At 55.9% G+C, this 18719-nt stretch overlaps 5 protein-coding genes across 5 annotated transcripts; 1 reads left to right on the forward strand and 4 right to left on the reverse strand.

Moving 5' to 3' along the window:
- Positions 1-913: 913 nt before the first annotated feature.
- Positions 914-6306, reverse strand: J4E78_010678 (uncharacterized protein; the record flags this gene model as incomplete). Its single annotated transcript, XM_049371254.1, has 3 exons — positions 914-969; positions 1029-1200; positions 1258-6306. 3 exons carry the CDS (start codon positions 6304-6306, stop codon positions 914-916), a joined length of 5277 nt encoding a protein of 1758 aa, XP_049217012.1.
- A 1743-nt stretch (positions 6307-8049) lies between these two features.
- On the reverse strand, positions 8050-9910 carry HAS1 (ATP-dependent RNA helicase; the record flags this gene model as incomplete). Its single annotated transcript, XM_049371255.1, has 2 exons — positions 8050-8504; positions 8554-9910. 2 exons carry the CDS (start codon positions 9908-9910, stop codon positions 8050-8052), a joined length of 1812 nt encoding a protein of 603 aa, XP_049217013.1.
- A 765-nt stretch (positions 9911-10675) lies between these two features.
- On the forward strand, positions 10676-11795 carry J4E78_010680 (uncharacterized protein; the record flags this gene model as incomplete). The annotated part of the gene is made up of 2 exons (XM_049371256.1): positions 10676-10695; positions 10760-11795. 2 exons carry the CDS (start codon positions 10676-10678, stop codon positions 11793-11795), a joined length of 1056 nt encoding a protein of 351 aa, XP_049217014.1.
- Positions 11796-12177: 382 nt separating this feature from the next.
- On the reverse strand, positions 12178-13805 carry SPM1 (Subtilisin-like proteinase Spm1; the record flags this gene model as incomplete). Its single annotated transcript, XM_049371257.1, has 7 exons — positions 12178-12800; positions 12918-13232; positions 13282-13348; positions 13407-13417; positions 13467-13588; positions 13641-13720; positions 13773-13805. The coding sequence occupies 7 exons, from the start codon at positions 13803-13805 to the stop codon at positions 12178-12180; spliced, it is 1251 nt and encodes a 416-aa protein (XP_049217015.1).
- Positions 13806-14640: 835 nt separating this feature from the next.
- Positions 14641-16839, reverse strand: J4E78_010682 (uncharacterized protein; the record flags this gene model as incomplete). Its single annotated transcript, XM_049371258.1, has 2 exons — positions 14641-16064; positions 16116-16839. The coding sequence occupies 2 exons, from the start codon at positions 16837-16839 to the stop codon at positions 14641-14643; spliced, it is 2148 nt and encodes a 715-aa protein (XP_049217016.1).
- Between the last annotated feature and the right edge of the window lie 1880 nt (positions 16840-18719).

Genomic DNA, 18719 nt, shown 5'->3' on the forward strand with positions numbered 1-18719 from the left:
TGACGACAAAGATCGTGCATGTGTTGCAACACAGAACGCACGCGCCAACACGGAAAGAATGTCATGGGCCGGCTTTCAATAGAATCGTCGCATATCTAAGCACGCAAAGTACCACGCAAAGTCATTGTTGCAATCTAATCATCACGGGTCGAGCGCGCTCCCATGAAGAGAGACTTCCACCACCGCCCCTCCACCACCCACCCAGTTTTGATTGATGGAAAGGTCTGCCGTTGTTGGTCGCATACTGGTGGGGTGGTGGTGGTGGACATCCAGGTACCAGATCCGCAGCGTATGACGACAAAGATCGTGTTACAACACAACACGCACGCGCCAACATGGTTGACTACATCGCTTCGATAAGATTGAACAGTTTCGAGAAAGAACATCGTGGCCCAGCAAAACAATAATGCATTTGCGCACAGCTATGCACACCTAACTACGCCTCATCATCTCTCATCTCTCATAAAGCCATGAAGTTCGTCCCTCATGAATGAATCGATTCGCCACTCAAGACTCCCTTCAAAACTTCATGATATAGCCAGAAACCGCGTTGTTGGTTGGCGAAAGAAGAGACCGCTATGTAGAAAAAAAAACGCCATGCTCGCAAAAGTGATATATGCGCGGAAGCGAATGAAGCCCATACAACCAAGGAAACGTTTTTGTGCACATCCCCCCCATTATTACTACTGCTGCTCTGCTCTGCTCTTTCCTCCTACTCTTCAGCAAACGTCACATGCCTAAGCGGAGACCTATGTCGTTGCAAACTCTTGACACTCCTCGGCCGTTGTTGTTGGTGGTGATGGGAAAGAAACCGAGCGTCGCCCTTCTGCCCATTACTCTCCACCCAGCTAGCAACAGCAGTCTGTCTTGTTCTGCTGCCGTGTACGATGCCAGGCTTGAGAAGATTGTTCGCCTAGAAAATCTCCGAGTCGAGACTGCTGCGGTAGCTCTCGAGAGACTCTTCATCGTCTGTCCATGTTTCGTTAGTAAAAAATCTTCAACTTTCTCTCAAGTAGTCAAAAACTCACCCTGAATCGGCTTCCTGCGAACAACAGTGTCCGAATGCTGTAGCGGGCTCTGAGGCTGTGGGCTCCTGCTACCCATGGGCCTGGGGCCCGTGATCTTGCGCTGCGGGCTGTTCATACTAGCCTCGGAGCGGAGGTACTGGCTGCTCGGGCGAGGCGAGGGAGTGGGCGTCATCTTTTTTGCGTATGTTAGCATTGTCCTCAGTCTTTCTGAGGCGCGAGCTCAACTTACGCGATGGCCCCGGTCAGTCTCGAGTGAGTAACGCACCTCTGCAATGGGTGCAAGCGGTGTCAAAGCACCCTGGCTACCGAACTCATTCGGAGAGCTGTACATCTGCCTTGTCTGGCCGTAGCCAGCAAGCAGCTGTGGTGGTGGGACGAGCGGGCCGTCATCCGCGATCTTGGGAGGCCGAGGGGGGCCGGCCTGCTGCTCAGAAGCAGAGTGTTGGCTGTAGCCATCTGATGAGATTGGCGACAGGTTGCCAGCACCCTGTTGAGCCGACATGCCTGAAAGACGGTTGCGTGCCAGCGATGGCATGCTACCCCATTGGTCGTAGTCAGGTGATCCTATGCTCGAGCGAACAGGATTGTAGATTTGCGCTTGCGTCTCCAAATTGTTCTGGTGACGACCGGTTGGCCCAGGTCGCGGCTGGGGATGCTGCAGGTTCAGCGAGTTGCGATGCGCCTGGTACTTGGGGTCTTCCATCTCGTATTGGATGTCCTCTGGGATAAGAGGCGACGGAGAGCGTGCAGAACGGATCGAACGCTGCTCTTCCCTTGCTAGGGATGTGTTGGAACGAAGTCTGTCATCGGCATGCTGCTCATATGGTTCTTCGTCATCATAGTAGTCATCCTGGGAAGAAGACCTGGAGTGCATGGAGTGGGGTCGCCTCTCTCCAGACCCGCTGTTGCGTGGCAGGCTCTCTGGGTTGGTGGAGGTAGTGGTCTTTGACCATCGCGAGATCTTGGGAATACCAAAGATGGACGACGAGTTAGACTTGTGCTTGCGCTTCGGGGTAGTGTCATCGCTCTGTGAGTTCCGCGCTGCCCTTGAAGCTTGTGGAGGAGTTCCTAGCGAAGCACGCTTTTCGGGGAAAGCTTCCTGGGTTGGCGTTGTCATGCGCTCGGTATTCTCGTAGCCCGGTGTACGGGTACGCTCCTCGTACTCCTCGTCGCTCTCTTCCCGTACTGTGCTAATACGGTTCGTTGGTACAACATCGTATCCAGAGTGAAGATCTTGGATGCGGCGGGAAGACGAAGGGTTGGAGAAGTAGCCAGATTGGTCTGGCGAAGAGGCAGTGTTGGCACGGCCCTCTGGCTCGTAACCCGCATCACCGCTTGCTCGGAGTTCTTCATACGAGTTGAGACTATTCGTCCTCGCCTGCTGGTCCAACGAAAGCTGGTTGACTTGCTTCAGGCCCTCGACCTCACCAAGCAACTGAACGAGCATTTGCTCGATGTGCTTGATATCGCCATCTCCCTTGCCAGAGCTGAGGCCCTTGAGTGCGCGCCTAAAGACGTTCTTCTTCTTGGTCTCGATATCATCGTCTGAGGAGGTACGGTTGATACGAGGCGGTGTCTGAGGCTGAGGACGGGGACCGCCAAGAATGCGTTGCTCCGCAAGGTTGACTCGCTTGTCGGTGGTGTTCATGATCATCGTGTCTTGGGTCTTGATGAACTGCCTCAGGTCATCCAACTGGTTGCGCATCTCCGCGGCGCTTCGCACAAGGGTGACGAGAATTTCGGTGTCGCGAGCATTGCGCTGGGCGTCGCGAACAGTGAGGTGATCCATGAGAGCCACGATGTCCTTCGATTCGATGCGGTCCATGCCTTTGCCGGTAGCTGCGTCGTAGAGAGGAGAAGTCATGCCATGTGAGTTGCCACTAACATGTCGGTCATGTTTGGCACGAGCAGCAAACATGTCAGGGCTGCCAAGGTCCGCGCCATTGTACTCATCACCGTAGCCGTCATCATCAAAGATCTTTGAGTGATTGCGGTTTTGTGGCGTGTACGCTTCACGTTGGTTAGCCGACTGGTAACCCTCGTCTTTCCAGCCGGTTTGGCCTGACAAAGGAGTGCGGTTACTCTGCGCATAGCCTGACTGCTCGTATTGTTGCTCACCTGGATAGGGATGATCATATTCATCTTCTACGGTGGCCTGGTGTCGTTGATCGAACGAAGCCGGACTCTGCTGCTCTTCTCTTTCGTAAGCAGCAGCAGCGGCCATGGCAGCAGCTCCAGCTCCGAGTCCGAGGGCACCCTTGCTGAAAGAGGTGGGAGTACGCTCTCGCTCTTCTTGTCGGCTGAGCAGCTCGTCGGTACGATCGTGGTAGCCGTCGCCTCCTCCGATTGGCCCTTGGATGATCGATGGGTTGGTAGTTACATCCGAGTCATCATCCATGCCGTAGCCAATCTCAGGCATCATATCGTTGTCACCAACTGGGTAGGCGCTGTGATGCATCTGTATCGGTTCATCCATCGACATGGCATCCTCAGACTGTGCCTCGGATTGCGCGATGCTTTGCCTAGGAGAGTTCTCACGAGCAATGTTTTGCTTTGGAGGCTCCTCGGCACGTCGTTCCTGTTGCAGAGCTTCGGCCTTGTCGCGAATGGCGGCCCACCTCTGGCCGGCAGGTACTTCGTCGGTTTGGACGTAAGCTGGGTTCGTGTGAACCTGCGACAGCGTGCTCTTCTTGAGCGGGCTTGTGGCCATAGAGGATCGAACGCTGAGGGTGGACTGCTCGTCATGTAGGGAGGCGACAGCAGACTCCACGGCCAGTGGTGTGTGGACGTATTCAGGAATTGTGCCGACCTTGCGAATGTCCTGAAGATCACCGACCTTCTGCTCGTGGTCGAGGTATTCCACTCCTGTGCTATCGTCGGTGTACATGGTCATACGGTTGTAGTTCACAGAGCTATCCTCAAGTTCACGTCGGTACATGTCATTCTTCTCGTGGTTGCGATCGAAGAATTGCTTGGTGTCCTTGGTGGTTGCATCCTCATTGAGGATAGACCTCTTGCTTTCGAGAGTAACGCCCTGAGGTCGCTTACGGGTGCGTGCCGCCGCCTTGGTGCTAGTCGTCGATGAGAGTGATGCAATGGAGAGGTTGGACTCCCTTCGCTCGAATTGATGGCCGAGAGAAGACACCGAAGGTCCACTACGGATAGAGTGCATTCTTCGTGGTGAGCCCGTGGTTTGCGCATCTCCCCGATAGCTAGCCTCGCTCTGTATTGGGCTGACAGTGTCACCACGTCTTGATTGCGTGTCGCTTTCGATCTCGTATTCTGAAGCTTGGGGCCCGGATCGCTCGATTGCGCGGGCTTTGGCAGCAGCTGCTGCATTTAAGCTGGCGTCGGTGGCTTCTTTCGAGCGTGAGGTCCAGCTGCGGTCACTCTTCGGCGTTGATGTGCGGACCTCGTTGGTAGATTTGTTGCTATGGGACGTGCCGAGCGTTTGTTGCAGAGCATTAGGTGTGCGGGTTGGTGTGCGTGGTGATGGCGAGATGTATCCGCGAGGGACTTGTTGAAGAGGCGTCTCAGCACCCGTGCCTGTTATGCCAGTGCTGACGGATGACCTCGACTGCGGTCTCTCCTTGGTCTCGGTCTCTGCGGATAGGATTGAGTCGCGAGTGAGCTCGGATCCTCCGATGAGCTCGCTGTGGTTGAAGGGTAGGGGAGGGACGCGTTCCTTGACACGAGGCTCCTCGTGCACACTTTCGGATACGCTTGCGGATCGACTGCTGCGGGAGGAACGATGCTTGCGCTGTTTGCGTTCCTCCTCCTTCTCTTCCCGTGAAGTATGATGCTTGAGAGCGGCAGTGGTAAGGCCAGCTCCAGCGAGTCCAACTAGAGCAGCATCTCGTTGAGACATGGTGCTGTCTTTGCTACTGCTCTGTCTCCGATGGGACTTCGCCTTCTCCTCACGGGTAGTCGAATCAGCGTAGCTTGAAATGGAGCCCCGGCTGGATCGTCGCTCGCTCTTGCGACTTGATCCGCCAGCCAGTGTCGTCCCTGGATCGTCGCCATCCCGGTTGAGGACAACTTTGGGCTTGTTGCTGTGGAGTTTGGGTGCGCTCGAGGATTTGGACACACGGCGTCTGGATGGGTCGCGAGAGCCGGCTGATTCGACGGTTTCGAAGGTGGCTATGCTGTCACGGTTCGCGCGGTCGAACTTGTCCATGTTCCTGGAGGTGCGGTTCTCTTCTTTCAGCGCATTCAGCTCGGGGAGGATGAGGCGCTTGATGGCGTCCTCCACTGTGGCCAGTAGTTTGGGGTTGTTGATGGAGGAGGTCCCAGAGACGTGCGAACGACGGTCGGCGTTTGAGGAGAGGTAGCTGGACTCCGTGCCACTCGCTTGCTCGACGTCCTTGCTCCGTCTGCGGTGCGACTTGCGGGGCGAGGCAAGCTCGTCTTCCCGCCGTCTGGACGTGTCTCTTGACTTTGAAGAGCTGTGTTTTGATCGGGCAGCACCGCCCTCTGCGGCCTGCTGCGCCAGTTTCTCCATGACGCGCTGTGTGATGCGGTCTTTGCTGAGACTTCTGCTGCGGTGGTGGCGGGGTGCCTTGAGGGTGTCCTGGATGGCCTCTGATACCATGGACTCGGTGACAGCGTCGCGTTCCATGCTGCGGGTCCGGCGCCGCGCGGGCGGGAGGATCTCTGTTTGGCCAGTCATGCTGTCTGCGGGCATGGACGATATGTCCGAGGGCATGGGGAGGAAGCGGCCGCCGTCGGTAGACAGGTCGCTGTGGTTGGGCAGCAGCTCGATGTCGACGGGCGGCAGGGAGGAGATGTTGGAGAGGTCGGAGTAGGCGACGGTGCGCGAGTCGTAGAGCTCGGAGTACGACTTGCTCGTCGCGAGCGAGAGGCGCTTGGAGTAGGAGGGCGCGTGGGAGTTGCGCTTGGCGGACGTCTGGGTGATCTGGACGTTGTCGCTCGCGGTCGAGTGCCTGCTCTTGCGAGACGAGGGGGTGACGCGGACGCGCACGCTGCCTCGCGAGCCGGCCTGGCCTTCGTCCTTGCCGGACTCGAAGTACTCAATGAGCAGCGACGTCTGCGAGGGGAACTTGCGGGAGAGCCTCGCTTGGCCGCGGGGCTTGGTGGGCGAGGTGGTGTTGATGGTGATGGGGGTGCCGTCGTCGGGGACGGAGTACGAGGTTCTGTCGGTGCGGTTGGAGACGTCGGTGTTGATTTCGTCTATGTGGTAGGTTGATTCGTCTGCGGAATCGAGAGTCGAGGGTTCAGTAGGTGCCGGAAGAGGAGGTCGTTCTGTATCTAAAACCATCGTAGAATCTGAAAGATTCTAGAAGGCGGGGTGGGTGACGGAAGACATGTCCGGCGCCGTTTTCCTCGAGGACGTTATGGGAGGGAAATGATGTTGGCGATGGTGTGGGTGCAGGGCCGCACCGTGGCTGTTTACGTTTGCGCAACCTGGATGTTGCTGGTGCGCGAACAGCGAGGGCGCGTGTGCGAGAGGAGCCGTGATAGCGGGCGTGAACGGGACGGGGGTCGTGAACGGACGTGAACGGGGACGTGAGAGGTCCAGTTGGCGGTCGAATGCGTGCAGCACAGCTCTGCGGCGTGCGACGCTCTGCGACAATGGCCGCCGATGTTCAGGCTAGCCAGCGTCAGACACCTACTCAGCAATGTGAGATGTCACGGGACTCACCAGACCAGGCAGCACAACAGCTCCCGTCTATCGCAGGTAGCAATGGCTCTGCAGCTCCGTCGCGCTCTTCGCTGGTGGAGAGGCGGTCCTGTTGTGGTCGCCAGCTCCAGCTGTGGTGGAGAGAAAGGCTGGGTCACGGCTGGAGAACAGCAATCCTTGTCGGCGCTAACACGGGCTGGAGGTGAGGCTTGTTGACCTTGCAGATCGAGGATGGCGTGGGTGGGCGAAGGATTATTACAATTATTACAATTATCCTAGTGCAATAGTACGATGGGTATAAAGTTGTGAAAGATGATGTAAAGGGCACAGAGTGTATAGAACCACCTGCGACAGGTCGCGTCGTATCAACCAACGATGGGCTACGGGCGATACATCATGACTTGTCTGTCCCCAGCCACTCGGCCGCGTCAAGACCATACAGCGTGCCTGGTGTCCCTCGTGGACGCCGTTGGCCATGCATCCCACTGCAAAGTGCGCGACGAATGCCAGCCTCTACCGTCCCTCCACCAAAGCCTGTAACAAAGATGGCTGGTCGCACCAAAAGCAACCACGTCGCCTATTCTATTCTTACCCCTCCCGTCTTCCCGCGCCTCCATGCCACAATCCAAGTCAGGCTCTTGTTTTCCATTTTCCATGTTTTTTCTTGGGCTTCACAACCAACTTCGTCGTGAAATGCTCACCGCCAGACTGTCAAACATCCGTCATGGACGGCCGTCTCGCTGCTAACTACATAGCTAGCTAGCTTCTAGCACCCGTGTCGTTACCAGGGGTGATGGTGCCGCAACCCCCGTGGGCGGCCGCATCCGCTCTCCCACTGCTCCTATTTACGCGACGTCATTGGCCCGCCAGCAGCGAGCGACTTTGCCAGCGCATCCCCCAGGGCTCCATACAGGCCGCGGCGTCTGCGCTTTGGGAAACTCGTAGGGCTGGCTGCGGGCACAACTCCGTCAAGTAATATACCAGAAGTGGGCTCATGCTAGAGAATAAATATTCCGAAGGATGCAGACTTGGTGAACTGGCAAGTTGACGCGGCCGCAGCAATGTTGCGATTCTGTGGCCGAAGTGGTTGCTTGCCGCCCAAATCTTGCTAGCTCTCACCGGTTTGGTGGCGCTGGACGGGCAGTCTTCAAGACATTCGTTTTGCTTACAGTTAGATTTAAGCTACCAAGTACGTCATACATGTCAGGGACAGAGTTGTTCGAAGTTCAAGCTCCACATCAAATTGACACATTTCGCTTCTCAAGTTACTGACATCCCCACGGGTGCTCAATTAGATCATGCACAGCTGTAAAACCCTAGATCATGGCCCGTATGTGATTTTGTACGCCAAACTCCCATCAATGCCTCTCGACTACCACCTCAGAACCTCTTGCCTCCCCTCATCGGTCGTCGGCCCTGCGCAGGCTGGCTTCCATATGCTCTCCTTCCCTCCACCTTCTTGTCGCGACTGAGACTCGCCCCAAGACTGATGTCGATGCGCGGTGGTGTCGAGAAACCGAACGATTTGGCCACCTTGACGAGATCCAACTTGTGCACGTCGAACACCGACCGCAAGCTATGTGAAGCGTACGACTGGAGGTACGACCGGTAGCCATCCTTTGCGCTCTTATTGAGGTAGTAGTTCTTGCTGATAAGTGCCTCCAGTTGTGACTGGATGTTGAGAATCTTGTTGGAAGGCAACTCAAACTCAACCAGCGGCACGCGATTTTCTTTGAGCAGCTTGAGGAATCCTACTTCCGATGGCAAGAGGAACATCAAACTCCTGCCCTTGCCATTTGCACCTCGGGCTGTTCGACCGACTCTGTGGATGTAGTCTGTAGACAAGTCAGTATATGCTCATGCATTGCGTGCGTTCAAGCTTACCTCGTGGGTCATCAGGTGGGTCGAACTGAATAACCCAATCCACCTCAGGAATATCTAGTCCTCGCGCAGCAACGTCGGTGCAGATGAGTGTGCCGCTCTGTGCATTCACAAACTCGAAGAAGCGGTTCGTTCGCGCCTGTTGTTTGAGTTTGCCGTGCAGTCCAAGCACAGGCAGATCGATGTAGTTGAGCAGTTCGCTGTAGAAGTCGACAGATGCGCACGATGACAAGAAGACAATGACCTTCTTCTTCTGGTGTTTCTTGAGGAATGAAAACAGAAGCCTGAATCTGGTGTCTGAATCGCACAGAACGTAACCCTGCTCCAATCCCTGGACCGTGCTATGCTCGGCACGGTGATCGACGTTGATATAGAGGGGGCCGGCCTTGAGCGATATCCTTGCGAGATCCTCAACCTTGGTGGTCTGTGTTGCGGAGAAAAGCATCGTCTGACGCTCCGTAGGCAGGATCTTGATGATGGACCTCATCTCGTCTTCGAAACCGACTTCGAGAATTCTGTCTGCCTCGTCGATGATGAGCGACCTCAAGTTCTTGAAGACGAAGCCCTGCGTGTTGTGTAGATGGTCGAGGAGGCGCCCGGGAGTAGCGATGATCAGGTTCAAGCCCTTCCTGATCTTCTCGGCTTCTGCATTTCGGTTGGCACCACCGATGCAGATACCAAACGTCTGGCTATGTGGCTCCATGAGCTCGCGCGCTACACCGAAGATCTGCAACGCCAATTCTCTGGTCGGCGATACGACAATAACTCCAGTTCCGTTGCGCGGCTTGAACCGCAGCTGTGAGAGCATCTCGATGGCGGGGATGAGGAAAGCCAGTGTTTTTCCACTGCCAGTCTTTGCCGCTCCAAGCACATCCCTTCCTGATAGCAGAGGTGGTATAGCCTTCTGTTGGATCTCTGTCATGTTCTCGAAGCCCATGTTCTTGATAGAGGTCATCGTTCGTTCGCTCAGGTTGAGCTCGTCGAATCGCGTCGGGTTCGCTGAGGGCATCGAGGTGCCTGAGGGGAGATCAACGGCATTGCTGCCCGTTCCAGAGGGTAGTTCGGCAAGCTCGTCATTGTCGCCTTCATCGTCTTCCTTGTCGCTGTCGTCGTCTGCAGCACTGACTTCTGCGACGACATCCTCTGCTGCCGCTTCTTCTTCCTCATCACTATGTTCCTCCTCAGAAACATCCTCCACCACAGGCTCTTCGACGACAGGTGCCTTGTCCTTGCGCGCCTTCTTGCGCGCCTTGATAGCGTCTACGCCATCATGCGCTGGTGCGATGGCTGGCTCGGCGCTCTTTTTGCTCTTGTGAGACCTCTTCCTCTTGTTTCCCGACTCGATCGCGGCGGGCGACATGGTGTGTAGTGCGTTTGGGGGTGCTGTGCAATGGCGCGAAAAGTTCGACTTGAAGCGCAGCGGCTTGCCAAAAGTTCTAAGACCGAGAAATAATTATCGCGCTAGAGACCCTGGCCTGGTGCACGGGCCAGTTCAGCGGGTTGCAGCATCGCCGCGATGTAGAGAACACCATGCAGGTAGCCCACGAACAGATGAAAGGAAGAGTCTACCGAACGGTCACAACTTGCACCATTGCTCAGTTTCCAGGTCTGCGTCTATCGTAATGGAGTGTCATCTGGACCACCTACGTTCCCGCGACGTACGACCCACAACCTGCTCATCTGCAATCATCAGAAAACTCCCACATCTCAGCATCCAAATATTCAAACAAAGGTACCATGGATGAAACAAACCTACGCTGAGCATCTACGGACGAACTTTCGCATTGACAGAGTCCTTAGCCGGTCGCATGTAAATAGCGTGTACACCATCCCTAGCACTAGCCACACGGCCTGAATGTTGTCCCGAGTTTCTGCACTCCGGACAAAAGAGTCGAAAAAACAAAACCTCTAGATCACGGACGAAAGAATTTGGTTACATGACGATTGTAGCTACGATTTCGCAAAGCTGAGTTACTGTGTCAGTGGAATTGTATTACCAATCAAATTGGAGTAGCCGACTTATATATACCTTTAAAGTGATCCTCGAGATCCTAAAAACAACAGAGTACATCTCACCATCAATCTCCAACCCAGACCCATACCATCAATCAAGCAAAGACCCATCATGGCACCAAAGATCTTCCTGTACACATCCACACCCACCCCACCCCACCCTTCTTCAACATGCGCACGACTAACCCGCCCCCAGCACAGGAGGCACAGGCTACATCGGCGGCTCCGTCCTCCACACCCTCTACACCACCCACCCCGAATACACCATCACCGTGCTCCTCCGCCGGACCCCTGAGACCTTCCAATCCACCTACCCCAACATCACCATCCTAACCGGCGACTACTCCAGCACCTCCCTGATCACCTCCGCCGCCGCCTCCGCCGACATCGTCGTGCATAACGGGGACTCGGACCACGAACCCAGTCTAAACGCCATCATCTCTGGTCTCCTCCAGCGGCCTACCCCAGGCTACCTACTCCACCTCTCCGGCACAGGGATAGTGTCAGACTGGGCCTCCCCATCGTACCTGGGTTTGCTAAACCCAAAGATATGGTCCGACAAGACTTCTTTGGCCGAAATCCGGTCTTTGCCTCCAACGGCGCTGCACCGCAACACCGAAACCATTTTACACGACACCGTCGCAAAACATGGGGATAGGATCAAGATAGCTATCATGTGCCCGCCCGATATCTACGGCAAAGGCAAGGGGTTGGTGAAAACGCACAGTGCGCTTATCCCTTTCTTCGTCCACGCAGCGAAGGGGATTGAAAGTGGGAAACCGTTTTACTATAACCAAGGTGCCAATACAAGGAGTTGGGTGCATATCAACGACCTCATGCGTCTGTATTTGCATGTCGTGGAAGCTGCAGTGTCAACCTCCACCTCCGACGACGACGACGACGACTCCAATGCCGATTTCTTCAACGAAAACGGATACTACTTTGCGAGCACGCAAGAGCATTCTCAGATCGATGTTGCGAAAGCGGTCGGGAGCATTCTGCACAAGCATGGTGTGATTGGGGATGCGGAACCAGTGCAGATCGGGTTGGAGGAATTGGATGGCATGGCTAATTATCCTGGGTTTCCCAAGCTGGCGCGGTATTTGTTCGCGAGTAATTCGCGTACGAGGGCTGAGAGGGCGGGTGAGAAGTGGGGGTATGGGGGTGAGGCGCCTGGGTTGTTGGAGTGCTTGGAGGGGGATGTGCTGGATGCTATCTCTATGAAGGGGTGAATTGCCAATCACCCAGGAACAAGGTAGACCTGCCGGCAACTCGTGTAGCAGTGAGCTCAACGAAGACATAGCATATGGGAACCGATCTGGTGGCGACGATGTATCATAAATGACGAGTATACCAGAGCTGATAGGGGTCTGAATGGTCTTCCTGATATCTGTACCGTGTAATAATTATTGCGGATGTCAGCAACCCCTAAGCAATGCTATACCATCGTTGCTTGTGTATTCACATCGTCACAAAGTCAATCGCGCATAGTTATCATTCAAAAGATTTTGAGAGAAATTACATGGGGCTCAAATATTACCCAAATCCCTCCACGCTCACGCTCAAACACTAACGAGAAGACATGTTGCAACCAACAGATTCGTCCAACCCCACTTATCGCATGCGGCCGTCAAGACCCTGAAGATCACGCTCCAGATCGCTTCCGTTCCATCCACCTTGGTTGAACGCTTCTTGCGGCCTTGGGTCTTCGTAGCCAGCGCGGTCGTAGTTGTTGGGTATCGGGACTTGCGGTGCCTGGTTCCCCCCAGCGCCTGCACCGGGTTGTACGCGCACCATCTGGCGGAAGCGACTGACCTCATCCAGGATCATCTTCTTCATCTCCGGGATCTCCTCGACTACCTCGAACTGGAAGTCGAATGTTGTTGGGCATGAAGGCTCGTCGGACGCATCGTGCCAAATTTGTAGGTACCTGTGTTCCAGGGCCTCCTCGACTGAAATACGGCTTGAGGGATCAAAGGCGAGCATGCGGTCGAGCAGGTCAAGTGCGTCTGGGTTGGCGTTCCTGAACAGGGACTGGAACGAGATCTTCTGCATGTAGGGTAGATTGCGAACGTAATCTTGCGCACGGGGAGAGCCGATGCGGGAGAGTGTCTCCTCGTTTGGTGTTCCAAGGTAGTGCAGGATCTGGTTCAATTGATCGACGTAGTCGCGGCCCTTGAAGAAGGGCTTACCGCCAAGCAGCTCAGCAAGGATGCAGCCCACTGACCACACATCGACTACGCAGAGTCAGCTTGAGCTCGGCATGTGAAATGTCTAAGCGGTATCGTCGATGGGCACAGACACTGACTCTGTACGCCAACGACAAACGCCATCACGAGGGAGTGACTACTTACTAGCCTTTGTATAGCTCTGGAAGCTCAACATGATCTCAGGGGCTCTGTACCATCGGGTAGCGACATATTCGGTCATGTATCCTGCGTTCTCCTCAGGGTCCATGGAGAAACCCCTTGCAAGACCAAAGTCGCAAATCTTGAGCTCGCAGTCGGCGTTGACGAGCAGGTTACCGGGCTTGAGATCGCGATGGAGGACATTGGCCGAGTGAATGTACTTGAGACCGCATAGGATCTGGTAGATGAAGGACTGGAAGTGGGCATCGGTGAGCGGCTGGCCGGACCGGATAATGGCTGCCAGGTCGCACTCCATGAGCTCTACACGCCTATCAGTACCGTCTTATCAGACATGGGATGTAATTCATACCCTCGTATAGGTAGCACTCGTTGAAGTTGTCTGGGCGGGGAATGTCCATGTCGTAGAGACATGTTATCTGTGCGACGGGTTTAGCATGGGGTCGATCGGGGCACTCGGGAGCATGTGTGTCTTACGTTACGGTGGCCTGGCAGGTGTTAGTAGTGTCGCAGCCGGCAGGTGGCATGTCAACTTACCTCTAAAGTGCTGGAGCAGCTTGATCTCGCGCAGGGCACGCTTGGCAAGGATCTTCTTGCTGAAGACGTTGGTGACCTTCTTGATGGCCACGCCCTCGCCCGTCTGGTTGTTGGTAGCCGCACTGGGGGCAGAATCAGCACTTGTTATGCGGCGCGCCGTGGCTCGAGTCGTACCAGACAATGCCGTAGGCACCCTGTCCCAGCTCCTTGGTTACATTGTAGCGCTCGTCGACGATGAACTCCTGGTTGAACACCTGCAAGCTGTCAGTACGCGTGCTCGGCCCTGAATGGCGGATATAACGTTACCTTGAACACTTTGCGGTTGGCGAGGTCGCCCATGGTGGCAGCTGCGGCGGGGTAAGGCTCTGTCTATCTTCAGGAGAGAAATTGAAGAAGGTAACGATCGAAGGCGCAGAAGTCGGACAATGTGGACTGTGGAGAAGAAGTGCGGGCGGCAAGCGCACGATATGATATAAGGCTAGGCGCGCGGCCAATGTGATGACTGACAGGAGCTGCTTCGACACAAAGCGGGGCGGCGGCTCTGGCACGGGGCGGGTGGTGGGACAGTCGAGGCAGGCGCAGAGTCTTCACCGGGAAGTCGCCAGCAATAGGAAAGCGATGGACAGACTGGCTTCAGCAGAAAAGCGGTCGTCCTGTGCCTCGTCGCGGCCTCCGTGAGGATATGGTGGGGTTGGTATCCAGTCGCTGCGCGGACGAGGGGTTCAACTTGGCTGCTTGCGGCAAGGCGCTGCCCAAGGCACCTTCCTCAGACCGCTTCGCCCGCGCCGCTGGCTCTGCCCTACAATCAGGACAATTGCCCGTTGCAGGCCCGCGACCGTTTAGCCAGCCGACGGCCAGCCCGACAGCATGAACGCATGAGCCTAGCGCTCCGACTTGGCTGTCATGCACCTGTACAAATCTATCATGCTATGGTCCCCTCAGGGTCCGCCGCCATGTGCGCGAAAAGCGTGTATTTACACTATATACACTAACAAAACGTGGCTGCTTGTTTCTACCACGTGCCGCCGTCTAGATGGGTATTCAGCCTCTGGTATGCACAAATCGAACTATTCCCTCTCAAACGCCATATCCGTGGTGCCAAGATAACCCCGCCACTTATGCCAAACAAAATAAACGCCAGTCGTAACGTCGCTGAACAAGCAGCTTTTTGGCCTCATGACTCGTAAGAGAACCGCCGTCGGGAGGCATCCGTAGACCCTTCCAACGGCGAGACGGGGGAAAGGGGATCGCCATCCGATTCGGCGCGTCGTTCTTCGCGAGCACGGTAGGGCGGCAGTTGGAAAAATGTGTCCGAGGCTTCCAAGAAAGCACCGTCTCTTGGTGTGCGTGGTGTAATGGGCGACACGTTGTCGGTTGGAAGCCGACCGCTCACTATCGACACTTCGGACGGGGATATTGGTGCGAGCCTGCGCGACTCTTCGTACGCAGCTGGGGTTGCATCTGGCGTGCCGGTCGGATCTATGCCGTTGTATATCCTCTCGCGTACCACCATGGACTCCTTTTCCGACAGTTGACGGCCGCCTGCCTCGGGAAGCACAGGCATGTCTCCAGGCATCTCATAGATCTGACGCTCCTCGCCATCTGCCTCATGCACGGCTGATGATCCCTTCTCTTCTGCGCTGGAGCTCATCTCGTGATGCACATGGGATGAGCCAGGTAGCTCGGCCTTCGCGAAGACAGTCACGCCTTCTGTACTACTTCGTACTGGAGACGTCGGAGCCTCCTCTGACACGGGTGGATCCATCTTGGTGACCGCCGCCGCTGCGACATCGGCCTCGTATTGCGCTTTGATTTCTGCCAGCTTGCGCTTGTGCCGCCGCCGCCAGAACCACCACCCAATTGCGCACAGAATTAGAGCAACGACGAAGCCACCTCCCACTGCGATACCAATGACTGCCCCTGAAGACAAAGGCTTTTTCTTTGGGGGATCATAATGCGGGACCGCGTAGGTGGGCGACACGATAGGCATGATTTGTGGAGCTTTGCCAAATGTCCAGTCCACCGCTGACACGGTGAAGTTCTGACGTTCCCAGTCTACGGTCAAGTAGGCTTCCTGCAGGAAGACTCTACCCAGTACCCACTGACGCGCCTCCGCACCTCGTCTGATAGGAAAGTACCTTGTCTTCTCTTGCAACCCTCTATACGGAGGAGTCGCCTCCAAGTCTAGAGCAGCATAAGGCAACGTAATCTGCAAAGTGGAATCCGTGCTGTACTTCTGGCCGAGAGTGAACGTTACACTGGGGTTTTGCGCGACGAGATCCCGGTGAAGGGCATCATCCACAAGGTAGAGATCAGTCTTTTCATCGTACTTTAGTCCAAATGCATCCTCAAAAGCTTGGCATATCTCAACCGGCAGGTAGAGTTCTGCAACCGTCGAATCGATGTACATGGTCACGTCGTCCCGGTTCATGAGGAGGTCGATATCTCCTTTCGACGTGGTATCTGCCGTGATGCCGACGACACCAACCGCCAGGTCGCGCTCATTATCCGGGGCGAAGATGAAGGTGAGGTCGTTGGGAATGAGGCGGGAGGCATCGTAGCCGCCAAGCGTGAGACTTCCGAGGACTGTCTGGTCACCTGTGCGTCCGAGTCAGTGATTTGCAGCGAGGGTGCGTGGTAATGTCTTACGGTACTGGGCGCCTGCCGTGTAGCCAAAAGACAAACTGGGGATGCTCTTCTGGTCGAACAGCGTGGTTAGGTAGCTCGGAACAGATTCATCGAAGACGGAGAAGTTGGTCGACTTGGAATGCACGCCTATATGCCCAAGCCAGAAGTTGGCGGTGACCAAGGTGCCGATCGTGGTGTTCTGAACTGAGGGCCCCATCTCGCCGGCCCTCCCCAGACCCACCGAATCGAAGCCGTACAATCCATTGCCGACCAGCCCGAGATATTTCTCGATCCACAGTTGGTAGAAGCCCTTTTGCTGCCATGTGTCTGAGTTGCTGCTGTTGAACAGGAAGCCGCGGCTGGTTTCACAATCCGAGTCGAAGACGTTGTATGCTGTAATCTCTCCTGTCACCGGGCTCGTGGTGTTGGTGATGCAGGCCATGCGATTGATGGCCCATATCTGCTGACTTGCAGTCGACACAAAGACGCGCACGTTCTCCCCGGTTTCGCCCACGCGCAGAGTAAAGGTGTTCCATGAGCCGTCGACTCCTAGCCAGTTCTGGTCCGGCGCGACGGTGACGGGTGCTGGTACCGAAGCGATGCCAGGCAGCAGCTGGAAGTTGGGCGTCTCGGTGATGTTTGTCGGCACATAGTCGGCTGCGGCAAGCAAGGGCAGGAGCAGGGCGGCGGCGAGGAAGGCGCATAGGGTTGTGTGGAAGGCACGATGCCCTCGGAAAGGGACCATGTTCCGTGACTAAGCGGCGCGTGGAAGGAGGCACGACTGGGGCCACTCAACCTCGAAGAGCGCAGCGAGCAGCATCACCGAGTGGCATTGTTTGTCCCCGCCAGCGCCACGAGAGGGGTGAAGAAAGAGAAGGAGTTCTCGAAATGCAGCCAGCATGCAAAAGCACTCTCGTCCAGAGTCGAGCCAGATTGGCGGATCCTGGCATGCCAGCCGAGAGCAAGCCAAGGCATATATTGCACCAAATGCTCTAACGAAGTTGGTCACTTGGCTAACGGGGCGAACGCTCCTTTCGATTGACGTACCCGCCATCTGCTGCGATAGCACTCTTTTTTGCGGGAACGCCCCGACCGTCACCCTTCTGCGAGCCCTCTGCTGTACGCCTTGATTTTGGCGCCTCGACGCTGTGTTGCGGACGTAAGCTTGTACGGCAACTTCGTCAGACGCCTGTAAGACGGCCATCCTGCTCCCGTCGCTTTCAACCGGTATTCTTCCGCAGCAAGATAGATGAATGCAGCTGAATGCCGTGAGGCACCCGACCGACCCCTCGTTTCATCCCTACACCGATTGGCACCTGTTCGCGCAATCTGGGGTCGGCCTCTGGACTGCCATGTGCCACTGCAAGGCGCTGGCAAAGCGGCTGGGCTTAGGCCACCACGGCTCCCACTACGAGCGGGCGACGCCCACGCCCGGACTCCACGACAGCCACCCCCGAACGACAAGCTTGAAACAGTAGGTTCTGGAGCAGTTGACCAGCGCATTCGCTTAGATTTGCTCTCTCCAGTCTGGCAGATCGGCGCGCTTGCCAGAAACCTACCAGACCATCGTCATGCTCAACAAGAGGAGATCTTGAGTAATGCGTCGATCATGATGTTGGGATGAATGCTTTTTGTGCATGATGAACGTGGCGCTTCATCTCCGCAAGAGCCGCACGCCGCCTGCGTGGTAGACAATCAACTCTCAGCTGAACAGCAAGGGCTGTCTACAATGGTATGGAGGCGTGTCGCACAAATACAAGCAATCGCCTATGCCGAGACAGGCAGGCCGGGATTTTGATGCCTCCGCCCACACCCCAGCCTGCAACATGCTGCAGTAGCGGGGTCTTGTGCTCTCAGGGACCTGCGTGGCAGTCGCACTCAACCTACAGGATGTTGGCCAGATTCATCGTTCTTTTGCGAGGTGGACATAGGTCATTGGTGTCCTCGTTCAACTCACGTGCCATCCGCCTCATACCCCTGTCCGGAATAGGAGCCTACGGACTTCGCCCAGAGCCTAGCTACCTTCCGCGCTGATCTTCCGATAAAGATGCAAGTCCACGCTCGGGACCACGCCAATCGATGCCGTCCATAGGGCAAAACGCGCTGGACCCGCTCATCCAGATTGCCTTTGCTGCACTCTCGTATGCCCACCACTCTCTTGGGACGACTTGAGAGCACGACGTTCGCTATCCGTAGAGTGCTGCTCATGCAGGCACTCTACAATCGCCATGTATCTTAATCACTCGTTTCTCACAGTATGCGTCGCTTCATTTGCAGCGGGGGCCGTGTTCCATCGTGGTAAAGCCAAATCCCATTGCGCCTCGCGGCTCTGATCCGCTGCGTGCTAACCAAGCCATCAAGCCCCATATTCCAACGTCACCCTCACAACGAAGTCATCGGTATCTGCCTCGACGCTCGCACCTGTGCTCCCAGCAACTCCATCGCGTAGCGTTAGCAGCCTCGGTACAGGGATTTCTAGCGAGCATGGAATCCTTCGGCCCACCGATGCGGCCTCGACTGGACCACTGGTTTCTTCTGTGCTACCAAACGCCACGTTGTCAGACAGTCTCAATACGACATCGTCGCAAGGCCAATATCCATCGCGAACGACTTCTGAGATCAACC

This window comes from Alternaria triticimaculans (assembly GCF_023758025.1).
Source record: "Alternaria triticimaculans strain BMP 0046 chromosome Unknown scaffold_37, whole genome shotgun sequence".
Classification (NCBI taxonomy): Eukaryota; Fungi; Ascomycota; class Dothideomycetes; order Pleosporales; family Pleosporaceae; genus Alternaria; species Alternaria triticimaculans.